The sequence below is a fragment of the Montipora capricornis genome, chromosome 4, assembly GCF_036669925.1.
Source record: "Montipora capricornis isolate CH-2021 chromosome 4, ASM3666992v2, whole genome shotgun sequence".
Lineage (NCBI taxonomy): Eukaryota > Metazoa > Cnidaria > Anthozoa > Scleractinia > Acroporidae > Montipora > Montipora capricornis.
Genome location: NC_090886.1, coordinates 12,303,040 through 12,315,043, shown reverse-complemented (window position 1 = coordinate 12,315,043; position 12,004 = coordinate 12,303,040). Strand labels below are relative to the sequence as shown.

General features: G+C 38.5%; 1 protein-coding gene across 1 annotated transcript in view; it reads right to left on the bottom strand.

Annotated features, from left to right (window-relative positions):
* Window positions 1-10,152, bottom strand: part of LOC138044633 (uncharacterized) — an 11,490-nt gene extending 1,338 nt beyond the window's left edge. The window contains exons 1-5 of the mRNA XM_068891097.1: window positions 10,134-10,152; window positions 8,799-8,863; window positions 8,464-8,511; window positions 3,269-3,406; window positions 2,683-2,812 (exon numbers count right to left, since the gene is read on the bottom strand). Of these exons, the coding sequence (XP_068747198.1) occupies window positions 2,694-2,812; window positions 3,269-3,406; window positions 8,464-8,511; window positions 8,799-8,853 (360 nt within the window). The 5' untranslated portion in view covers window positions 8,854-8,863; window positions 10,134-10,152 and the 3' untranslated portion in view covers window positions 2,683-2,693. The remainder of the gene's footprint in view (window positions 1-2,682; window positions 2,813-3,268; window positions 3,407-8,463; window positions 8,512-8,798; window positions 8,864-10,133) is intronic.
* Between the last annotated feature and the right edge of the window lie 1,852 nt (window positions 10,153-12,004).

Sequence of the window (12,004 nt, the reverse complement as noted above, 5' to 3'; positions counted from 1 at the left end):
AACAACCAAACAGCGAAGTACAACTACAATAATGTAGAGGCAGTGAACAGCAATTCAAGACAGAAAACTTCTAACACAACGAATAAGAGAATTATGAAGCGACGTAACTCTTTCTGTCAATACATGAATCGTTCATCGCCGAGAAAGGTGGAAACATGCAAACAGATTAACTCCAGACGACTTGGACCTAGAGGAAATTTTTTATGGTTTTCAAAATAAAAAGGACCATATACTATCGACTTCCTATTAACCCTCACTAGCTGGGAAACGTACTGGGAGGATATGGCCCGAGCTACCAGTAAGGCCCTCGCCCTCGGTTAATAATTAAGAAGAAAATCTTATATTAATGATATACTAAGTTAATATATGTTATCATACTATGCTTTAGTTTACCCCTATATTACCTGTGGTTGACATTGTGGGGAAACAATTATGAAGCGCCATAAATTGTCACAAATAGTGAAACTTCAAAAATTCCCTGATATTGTTAAACTTTATAACTGTCAGCTATTCTACGATCATCTGTCTTAAACCTTTAAATTTTGAACTTAACTGTGTATCTGAGCAACATAATTACAACACTGACTAGAATTTCTGAGCTCCAGCACTTAAGTCTTGTCCCATTTACAATAAAATATCGAGGTTGGAAAGTTTTGCCCAACAGTGACTGATAGCCATTCCCCTAACAATCAGGAATGAGTCAACCAAGCGTTTATTAAAACAAGCACTGCATCCCCATTATGTTGCTCAGTACTGAAAATATTTCCGCTTGTCTGCTATTGTTATTTATTTAACGTATCTGCTTTTCTTTATTTGTACTTTGTTACAATTTGGTGCATAATTATGTATTATATGGGTATGTATCGCGTGTTTGTATCTGTGCTCTGACTGACTTAAAATTTTCATTTAATGTAAAAAATGCATCTAATTTTTTCTTTGTTGTGGTTCTTATTTTGAATATGTATATGTAATGCTTTTGAGTGGAGAAAATCAAATCAAATCAAATCAAATGTTATTAAAGCGGTCGGTTCTCAATTCCTACCAGAAGGACATGGCCTTGAAGAGTGTAAGTAGCAACTCTTTTCCTTGGAACAAAGCTGGAGATTTTTTTGGACACCAATTTTATGCCCAAATATGGACAAAAGTAAGATCAAAGCTGCACGCGCGGGAAAATGCGCGAGCTACGTTACATCCAAAGAAGGAAATCTTTTAACTCAAAAAGACCCCAGCACTGAACCAGACTTGAACACTTCACGGTCATGAGCTTCTGCTCCTACATATATTCCTTCCTTAATCCAACTCTTCACTTCGATTCTGTATGGCGGCGCTTGAGAAATGTCCAGGTTGCGACCATTTGTGGTTTGAAAATGTCTGAGCATTCCTAAGGTATCGTTAGCTCTAGTTTTATTCCTTATCCGTCATCTGGTACGATTTACATGGCGATGAGCCAGTGGCAAGCTAGCGAAGATGTGTACATCTAAGTCTTTTTGTAAACACTGTTGTAAAAACACAACAACATAAACACTGAGAAACAGAACTAAGCTGATTAAAACGACGGCAACGGCACACAAACACACAGAACTCTGGGCTCCCCAGTCAGCGTACCGAGAACGTAGAACTCAACAACGAGAAATTTGATCGACTTTTAAATCGTGCGGTCTTCCTGGAATATTAATTTGCCTGTCATCTTTAACTTGTTATACGATCGATCTATCGCCCTTTTCCGTTGAACACCCATAAAAGTTTCGTTATCCGTCCTATCAGAGCAGTGTTAACATGAGTGTCGTAAGTAATCACGCGATTGCTTTGGTTTTTGTTTCTGTCTGCTTGATGATTGGATCAAAAAACTTGCACGAGCCAATCTGTGTTAAAACCAGGACCAATTGCCACCTCAATTGCATGCCCATGTTTTACCACCCTTGGCGCCGGTTGCGTTTAGTTGCTTTGCGTTCTGATTGGCTATTAAAACCAAGACGTGAATTATTTCGATTTGTGGTTGGCTGAAGGGTTTATTTGCGTCAGCACGTGATTAGCCCTGTCATTACTTTGGTTTTGGTTTTACAACACTCAAGTGAGTTTGTAGTCCGTTTTGTAGTGACCTCATATATGCTTCACGAGTCAACTTTGATCCCAGGGTCCTCTTACTTTTAACCTTATGACGCAAGATGGCACGGAAAGGTCTTTGTGCCACGAGAAACTCGAGATTATGTTGCTTTCTGTCGAACGCAGTAAAATTCTCTCGAAAATGGAGGCAAAGGAACTGTTTCCTGTAAGTTACTTCGTTTCTGATGTTCGTTATAATGTCATAACTGTATGGTTACAAACAGAATTTTTTTTAACTAAGTCTCTGTGATCCTGTAACAATTTCTCGACATTTGCGATGTCTTCTTTTGTATACATTAATGGCACTTTTTTTCTGGAAATCAAAACTTATTTTCTCTCTTTATTCCTGCCATTCCTTGTATGTTTGGCGTTTCAAGTTTTGCGATTACTGTAAAATCTTGAGATGGCCTGTTGCATGTACTTTACATGTTTCCCGATCGTGGTCTTGATTTCGTTTTCTTAGCTTTACCGTGCTGTGCATGCCACCTTTTTGGCCACTTTTGAAAACAATTCTAAGTGCTGGAAAAAATAACCGCACATACATATCATTACTTACATGCATGCGGCCAACAAACTCACCTATTTCACTACTAACACCAGTTCCAAGCCACACAGCTTCTGCGACACCATCGATACATGAAGATGGCATTCGACCTGCACAGTCCTCTCTTAGCCCAATCACTGCAGCCTCCATAGATATCTCCACAAGCTGGAAAGAAAATAATCATTTTGCCCCGATTTTTTGCTTCAGCATCTCTCCTTGCTGATGAAGTCTTAACGTTCTATATCGTGACAACACAATAACTGTTACACGGTTTTTGAACTTTGCAACACCACGAAATCCGAGAATGTTTTCCTTTTTCAACTGTGTTTCTTGGCTGACCAAAATTGTATTTGTATAACCTGTACTGGGTGTAATTCTTAGCGTACTATATAAATAGCCGGACGTCTTTTAGTGATGTCTGTTCTGCACAATTTAGATCAGTGCAGCTCAGAGACAAGTGCAGGGCAGTTTTGGTTTAAGGAACTTTTTGTACCGTAAGTGTGTGTTGCCTTTAAAGTAACATTTTCATCACGACCTTGATAGTACGGACGCTTCTCTAGTAGAACAGTTTGCTCCGTCCCCTCGGTGTCCGTGTTTCGTAGTAACGGTGAGTAAACTTACCCCGGCAAGCATCGCAGGTCACTGGGCATTCATCAATCGTAACGTAGTCTTCGCATCCTGTTCCTCTTCTTCCTCCACCCCTACGTAAGCATCTTTCTGTGCCTAAGCGGTCGTAACATGCGAATCCGCGACGTTTGTCTGTATAGAAGAAGGAAAGCGGAAATAGATCGGAGAAATGAAAAATACTTCAGCTCGCCTTATTTCGGAATACCAAACAGCCCGCAAAAGCTTATTAAAATTTGTGTATGATAGAGTAAGGGGAGATTGGTTGGATATTTGAAATGGATAAGAAATAAAAAAGTCTAGGTGGTATTGGCAGGAAAAAATTCACGCATCTCGGTGTATGAATTGTTTGGGGTGAATTAACATTATGGAATCTCATGATGATATTATACCACATCTTCCCTTATGCGCAACTTCTATAAAACCTGACATACTATATATACTGATAAACTGAATACTCATATTTATAACATCGCTAGCAAAGCTCCGTGATCTAATTGAGGAAGACACTGAATTACAGTTAAAGACGCAAAATTGGTTGATGGGAGCAGTTCACAAAGGAAAACCAATTCAAGTTTTCGAATTGCTAAAATTTACGTTAGTATCGCTGTTAAAAAATGGAACTGAAATACATGAGGTGATCGCATGTTTACAAATGAGTTATGGGATTGCTTGTATGCCTATGTAACAGAAAGCAGAGACAAAATTATGAAAGCCGGTTAAGAAGGAAGCCATTGATGATATTGGAAAAACAGAGGAAAGCATACTGGAAAGCGAAAAAGAAACTTGGGAAACAAAAACCTGCATAGCGTATTCTTCAAAAATGACTTACCAACAAATTTGGAATTGGTTGAGAAAAGGAGATTTGAAGAAAACAACGGAGGGCGTTATTATGACAGCACAAGACCAAGCCCGGCATCAGAACAAGGCTGATTAAACACTAGAACGACAGAGAGAACAGCTCCTCCTTGTGCAGGCTTTGAGGGTTTCGTGTGTCTAAATTGGTCTAAATTTCAGAGATTATTTTGAACTGTGCAGGAGCACTAAGACGAGATCCAACCATTATCAACTGTTATTAACTGTTATAAATATTCCTTCTTTGTTAAGGTAATCAAGCTTTGGAACGATCTTCCATGTAATGTAATACATTGCAATGATAGTCCAAATATTAGCAAGTTTAAACTAAGATTGAAAAATCACATGAATATTTATTGAACGGACATTCTTTAATTTTTTATTGATGTTTTCGGTGATTTATTTTACCTATTTTATTCTTATTTTTATTTTTATAAATTGGCTTTTATATAATTGTTTAATTTGATAGCTATATTTATATATTTCTGTTGATTCCTTATCACTGTTTAGGAGATCCTTGACATATTGGGTTAACCTCTGGGTTTCCTTTTTCTAAACTTATAGCGCTTTTTGTTACAGTACTTGTAATGTTTAGAATAAAATATTGTGTGTGAATGCAACAACCTCGCTCAGACACATCGTTAAAAGAACGGTCAGTACAAAATGCGGACTGAGAACAAGATCGTTTTCACATGATGTCATGGCAGCCATTTTGGTGAACCTAAACAATCTTCGGGGAATTGAAGTTCATTTTTTTGCAAATATTTCCTATTGCTTCAGTAGATCGATATTTAAGCCCCACTTAAAATAGTTAAAATTAACAGAATGTCTGATAAACCTTGGATAAGCTCTGGTCTAAACAAATCAATCAAGGTGCGTGATAAACTTTATAAACAAAGGCTTATGACTAAAGACATATTATTTCTTAATAAATACAAAGTTTATCGCAATAACTGATTGCCGCCATAAATAAGCTTTATCGTGCATCGTACTATAAGGAAGTATTAGTCCGTTCAACCAATTCTAAACAAATGTGGGATAATATTAATCTTATTATTATACATTGGTATCACCAGCTCTATTTTGATTGCCTATAAGCACGCAGCTAATTCTTCCTTGCTTTGTTTTTCTTACGTCATACCTACAGACAATAGATTTAATATATGCTGAAATAGAATTGACGTCATACCTAAAGACAATAGTTTTATGCATGCAGAAGTGACGTCACCTAACGCACTAACCAGTAGTTTGATCAATTTTGTCATGGCGGAGCTCAGCTCAGGAATATGCATAAAAAAACAATTATTGGATTCAGTTTTCGCATGATAGCGATAATTATCATGGCCTCAGTTTGTGTTATTCGCCTCAGCCTTCAGCTTCGGCAGATAACACAAACTTGGGCCTTGCTAATTATCGCTATCATGCTCAACCTCATCTAATACTTGTTAATTATTAATAAAAGGAGGCCATCCACTATATCCAATGTTATTAATAAGTATTTCTGTGATATACCTGGCAATTTGGAATCAAAACTCCCTAAGAAAGGCAATCAATTTAAGTCTCATTTGACGCCCAAGGCATCGATTTTCAAGTTTAACACTCACAGGTTTTAGAAATTGAGGTATTATTTTTTTATTAGGAGAACTTGATAGAACGAAATCATCTGGCGTTGATAAAATTCATTCATTGCTATTCTCTTCGGCTACAAAAGAAATTTATCAACCTTTGACATTCATCATAAACTTGTCTGCTAAACAAGGTACTTCCCCTGAGAGCTTGAAGAGTGCAAAAGTTGTTCCTTAAGCAAGGATCTCGTGCATCCTGCAACATTTATAGACCTATTTCTGTTCTTTCTGCTCGGAGTAAAATATTTAAAAACTGTATTACTAGCGCCCTTGATCAAAGTAATTATGCCCTAACTTTATTTCTGGACCTAGTAGGGCCTTTGATACTGTTAATCATTCGATTTTGTTATCAAAGCTCAAGCACTATGGAATTGATGGAGTTGAAAATCAATGGTTTAGATCCTACCTTCAAAAAAGAAAGCAAAAGGTTTATGTCAATGGTGTTTGTTCTGATCTTTTATTGATTAAGTCAGTTGTACTTCAAGATCGATACTAGAGCCTCTTCCATCTGTAATTGGACGATACGTTTGGAATAGCACACCGTTTTCAATCAGAAATAAGACTACTAAGTGTTCTTTTCATTGGCATTATATCATCATTACCTTGTTCAGTACTGAAAACATAATAACTCCTTTGTTAGGTATTTTTGTATATTCCTATAATCCTGCTTCTCTTTGTCATTTTTATTTGTGTTTGTGTTTGCGCACGGTATTTGACAAGAGACCTTGGTTCCTTGCAGATTCTTCAATGACACGCGAAGAGTCGTCAAAATCCGGAGCATTTTGTATAGCTGGGGCAGACAAAAAACCTAACTTGAGAAACCAAATGGAAAAAGTTCAATTGGAAGTTCTCACTGCCGAACTTTCGAGAATAGAGGCAGAGAAAAGGAAGCTTGAGGTGGAAAAAGAAGTCCTTCTCCTTAAAAAACGAAAACTAGAACTACAATTACACATGGGTTGATTGTATAAATAGGAATACCAAAGACTTGTGACACTCTGTCTAGTGAAATGAAAAAAAAAATGCAATGTAATGTTTCATTTTGGTATTTCCTTTCAGTACTTGCTGCTATCTTCCCATAGAGGTTTTGTCGCAAAATACATTGGATAAACATTAAAATGGTTACTTTGAACGAAATTTAATCATGCAAATTAATGAGCCTCTCTAATGAAAACAATGACTCGAGATTATTCTTTGTCGCATTAAAGCTCCCCGTGTGCTGGGCGTGGTGTTTAGATCCCCATCGTTAAAAGGCTCCTCACTTAAATCCTCTGCATCAACTAGGTGTTTGTAGTCCACTGCGCGGTTGTGCAAGATGATACAGGCTGCGATAATGTTGCACGCTCTTTCTGGGCTTACTCTTAACTCGCCGTGTAGGCAGTGAAATCTGCGCTTGAGTATGCCATTACACCTTTCAATGATAGTTCTAGTTGTTCGATGGGAGCCATTGTATCTCTCCTCAGCCCCGTATGTCGGAGCCAGGATGGGTGTCATTAACCAATGCCTAAATGGGTATCCGCTATCACCAAGAATGATACCCTCGTGAAGTCCCTATTCAAATTCTCTATAAATTGAACTTTCCCTCAAAATACGTGCATCATGAGTGCTGCCGGGCCACTTGACAACGCAGTTGACAATTCTGAATTCTGCATTACAGATTAGTTGAATGTTCAATGAGTGATACCCTTTTCTGTTGACATACTCGTATTCTTTCCAAGTTGGGCCTTGAATCCTGACTTGAGTTCCGTCTATACAACCAACTACGCCGGGGAACGCAGCTAATGCATAAAATCTCTCTTTTGTTCGGATGAGGAACATCATACGCGCCATTTTGGAAATATTAAAATGAGAGTTACGACCATACTACGCCTTGCTTACACCTACCCCCTATGAGGCGTAGGTTTTAGTCCTGGACAACGTTGAACGTTAAGATAAGCCTAAACTGGTGCAACTGACGTACAGTTTAGTTAACGTTAGTTTAGTTGACGTACAGTTTAGTTTGAGTTAACGTCCGACGTTTATACTTAGTATAGGGCGTACGACGTTTATGCAACCGGTCACAGGGGCCGGGAAAATGGGACGACATCAGGCGTCCAGGCGTATGTACAGTTGTGAGTAATATCGGCCCCATTCTCTTGCGTTTTCTCCGACTTTCGTCACTTTTCATACTAATTGACCATTCTAAAAGAAGTGAGATGTTATTCGACTTTTGAGGAAAAGAAGATCCCTTTACAGTTTAGGTGTAGCTTGTTGCTTCTTGCGTAGGGATCTCAACAGAGGAGTTGGCCATTTTGAAGCAACAGTGGCCATGAGACTAGGAGATTCGAAAAAGTCATTGAAATATCCTTCTTTAAATGCTAATAAACCAGGGCGCATGTAGGGGTGAACCCCGCGGACGACTAGACCAGAAAAAAAAAGCGACATTATCACCACTTTCCTTGTCGACGGCCTTTACACAATCTGATCACCTGAGACCGTAGCATATAAGTAACACTGTAATGCAGTAAGTACTGCCAAACTTGCCGCAGCAATTGCGATCCTTTGGATACATGCTAGTCAAGAATAAGCTCATGCTTTTAGCTGTGCATCTACCGAGTTATGGATGCAGTTCGGAGGTTATTGCAAGGCACTCGTAACACAACAACTTCTCTCGACTGCGTGCCGAAGGAAAGCTGTAAGTTATACAAAAATTCTCACTAATATAGGCGAGCATACCTTGCAATCCCTTTGTTAATTCTGCGTCGTAAGGTTTTGCCTCTGCGACTGGAACAGAAAGAAATAAGTGACATTATCACCGTTTCCCTTGTCGTATGTCTTTTCAATAGGCTGATCATCTGAGACTGGTAACAACTTGAAGAATAAACAAATTTCTAGGAAGAAGGTATAATCCGCTGTTCAAAATTACTGTCAAGTAATCATATTTTATCAGCGAAGGGCTATTTCGATACGGTCATGTTCAAAATTGTTATTTTACTATTATTATTATTATTATTATTTATTTATTGTTTATTTTTTATTACTTTTTATTTTTGCGAAAGAGAAATACTTACAATTTCCGATGCAGAACACGGCGATGAACAGGAAAATTCCACGGTTAATGGACATGTTTAACTTTCTGTCAACAATGAAGCAGTGAAAGGATTAGTCGTGCATTTCCATGCAAATCAAACTCGTTATCATTTGAATGGTTTAGCACCAAGACTCGCTTTGAACCAGAGACAAACAGCAACTCGGAAATTCTCTACTCGCACAAATCCCATAATACACCTCTAGTTCAGCCCAAAAGTTTGCATAATCATTGTTATCCATTTCTCCTGGGACATGAAGATGTCCCAAGGGAAATGGAAAACAATTCCCTTGCAAATTTTTTGGGGGTACAAGAGGTGCATTATGGAATTCGTGCAAGTAGAGAATGGCCTATTAACGGCAAGCTTGACACGCATCGCAAGCTCAGTGTTCAGGATCTAGTTCTTCCAAGCCCGATTAGATATTAATTGTCATTCAAAGTCTTATGTCGTCTTGTTCATTCAGGTTGTTTTGTTGAACTCTTCACAAAACAGTGGACAGCATGTTCGAACCTGAGAAGGACTGGGTCAGAGTCGCTTCGAGTTACAAAACAATCCTATTTAGATTAAAACTAATCAGCTACCGAACAATCAAATCCAGGTAAATCGCTTGGATAAAAGATAAAACAGATTTATTCCTCGTGCATACTGTAATAGTTGGTATCTAGTATATCGATGCGAAAAGTGGGAAAATAATCCATTTGCTCAGACGATAAAAAAAGGCCCCACACTTACACCACACCCAACACACTTGTCAGCTCACATTATTTTCAAGCTATGACATTTAGCATTAGTTAAGTCACCAGAGCTCTCTTTCTAGGAAAACACGCTAGCTGAACTGCTTCAAGTTGACACATGATGTTCCGGTTGGATTCGGTATCTCTGTTACACATCCTTTCCTAACATCTTTAGACAACATGATGTTGACGGATGATGGGATAAAAAGCACAACAAAAATACAACTGGACCAAAGTGAGAAATTTTGAAGTGAAGTTTTTCATGTCAATATACCGTTTTTCTTTACAAGAAATCTGGACTCATCGTAGAGTGTTCACAGTTTAATCGCTTCGAAGATAAGTTAAAAGATTCCTGGGAAGCCTACATTTTACTGTACCAGGAGCAGTTTCTTCAAGTCGCACACATCAGAGCTATCACGATTGGCGGAACGCATCTCGACAAACGCAATAAAGTTCCAGTTCATGCGTCAAAATCAGTTTCAAATACGAAAGGTTTTCAAAAGTTTTCCGAATAATTTGTTAAACGGCTCTTCTTAAAACTGCAAAATTCAAGCAACAATGGAGTTAGTTTTAACGAACTTACCTTTGCAGATTTGCAGATATTGACCCGATGAGCTCAAGAAACCAACTACCTTACTTCAGACAAAAATACTTCTTTTACGTGCGCTGGGTAACAATGAGTAACAATAGGCATCAGCTACTTTGAAAATATCATAGGCGCAGCCAGCAAAGCGAGAGCATATGCTTTCAACCAAGTGATAAATTCTCTTGTTCTTGCACTTCTTTTCACTAACACGGCGATTTCTAGACAATACATCCAAAATGCCTATGGCTATTTACACTCGCTTGGAACTCAAACTTCTGCTCCTCTATGCTTGGCGAAGCATGTGACTTCTTGGCGTAGCAAAACTCATACTTAGCCAATGGTGGCCTTGGCTTAACATTTAAATTTTTCCAGTTTTTCTCTGGTTTTTACTTACCCTTATTGAGTTGGAGACTGCTGCGTTGCCGCAGAGGTCTCTCCTTCAATAAAACTTCTAGCTAAAGAAGCTATATAGCCTGTGACTGGAGGAGATAAAGCTTCGTGTTGTTGAGTGCCGCGTTGCAGAAGTCGCTCCCTCAATATCACGTCTAGCTATATCTAAGAAGGCCTAGATGGGGAAGAAAATTAACTCAATTTAGACCAGAAATCTTCTTTTATTTGCAGGTAGTAAAACATAGACATCACCTACTTTGTAAATATCATAGGCGTAGCCAGCAAAGCGAGACTAAATGCTTTCAACCAAGTAATAGACTCTCTTGTTCTAATACTTCCAGGGTTCGTACACTTTTTCAGACCAAACTTCAAGGACTTTTCAAGAACTTTCAAGGGCCAAATTTTTAAATTTCAAGAACCTCCTTTTTTATTTACATCAAAGAATTTACCCATGGAAATAGTCTGACAGTACAATTCTTGCTCATTTTCCATAACATACATCCATGAAAATAATGCAAAGGCACTGGTAACCATTGTCGACCCCACAGCTCGGCGCATTAATATTTTGTATGACATGACTTGAGTGGCTGATTATTTTTACTGAAGTTTTCAAAGATTAAAAATTTTGGTCAGAAAAAATTCAAGGACTTTCTAGGCCTTGAAAATGTACTCTCAAAATTCAAGGGTTTTTAAGACGCGTTTGAACCCTGTACTTCTTTTATGTGCATTGAGTAACAATGAGTAACAATAGGCATCAGCTATTTAAATTGTAAATGTCATAGGCGTAGCCAGCAAAGGGGAGAATATGCTATCAACCAAGTAATACATTCTCTTGTTCTAATACTTCTTTTATGTGCATTGAGTAACCGGCCTTGAGTAACAATAATAGGCATCAGCTACTTTGTAAATATCATAGGCGCAGCCAGCAAAGCGAGAGCATATGCTTTCAACCAAGTAATAAATTCTCTTGTTCTTGCGCTTCTTTTCACTAACACGGCGATTTCTAGAGAATACTTCCAAAATGCAGGTGTGCTATCAGTTACACTCGATTGGAAATCAAACTTCTGCTCCTCTCTGCTTCGCCAAGAGAGTGCGACTTCTTGGCGTAGCAAAACTCATAGCTAGCTAATGGTGGCCTTGGCTGAACATTTAATTTTTTCCAGTTTTTTCTCTGGTTTTTACTTACCCTTATTGAGTTGGAGACTGCTGCGTTGCCTCCTCAGAGTCTCTCCTTCAATAAAACATCTAGCTATAGAAGCTATATAGCCTGTCACTGGAGGAGACAAGCTTCGTGTTGTTGAGTGATGCGTTGCAGAAGTCGCTCCATCAATATCACGTCTAGCTATATCTAAGAGGGCATACGCGGAGAAGCAAACTAACTCACTATAGACTAGAAATCTTTTATTTGCAGGTTGTAAAAAAATAGACATCAGCAGCAGAGGGGCATTCTGTTTGCGCGAGCGCAACTTTGAGATCTC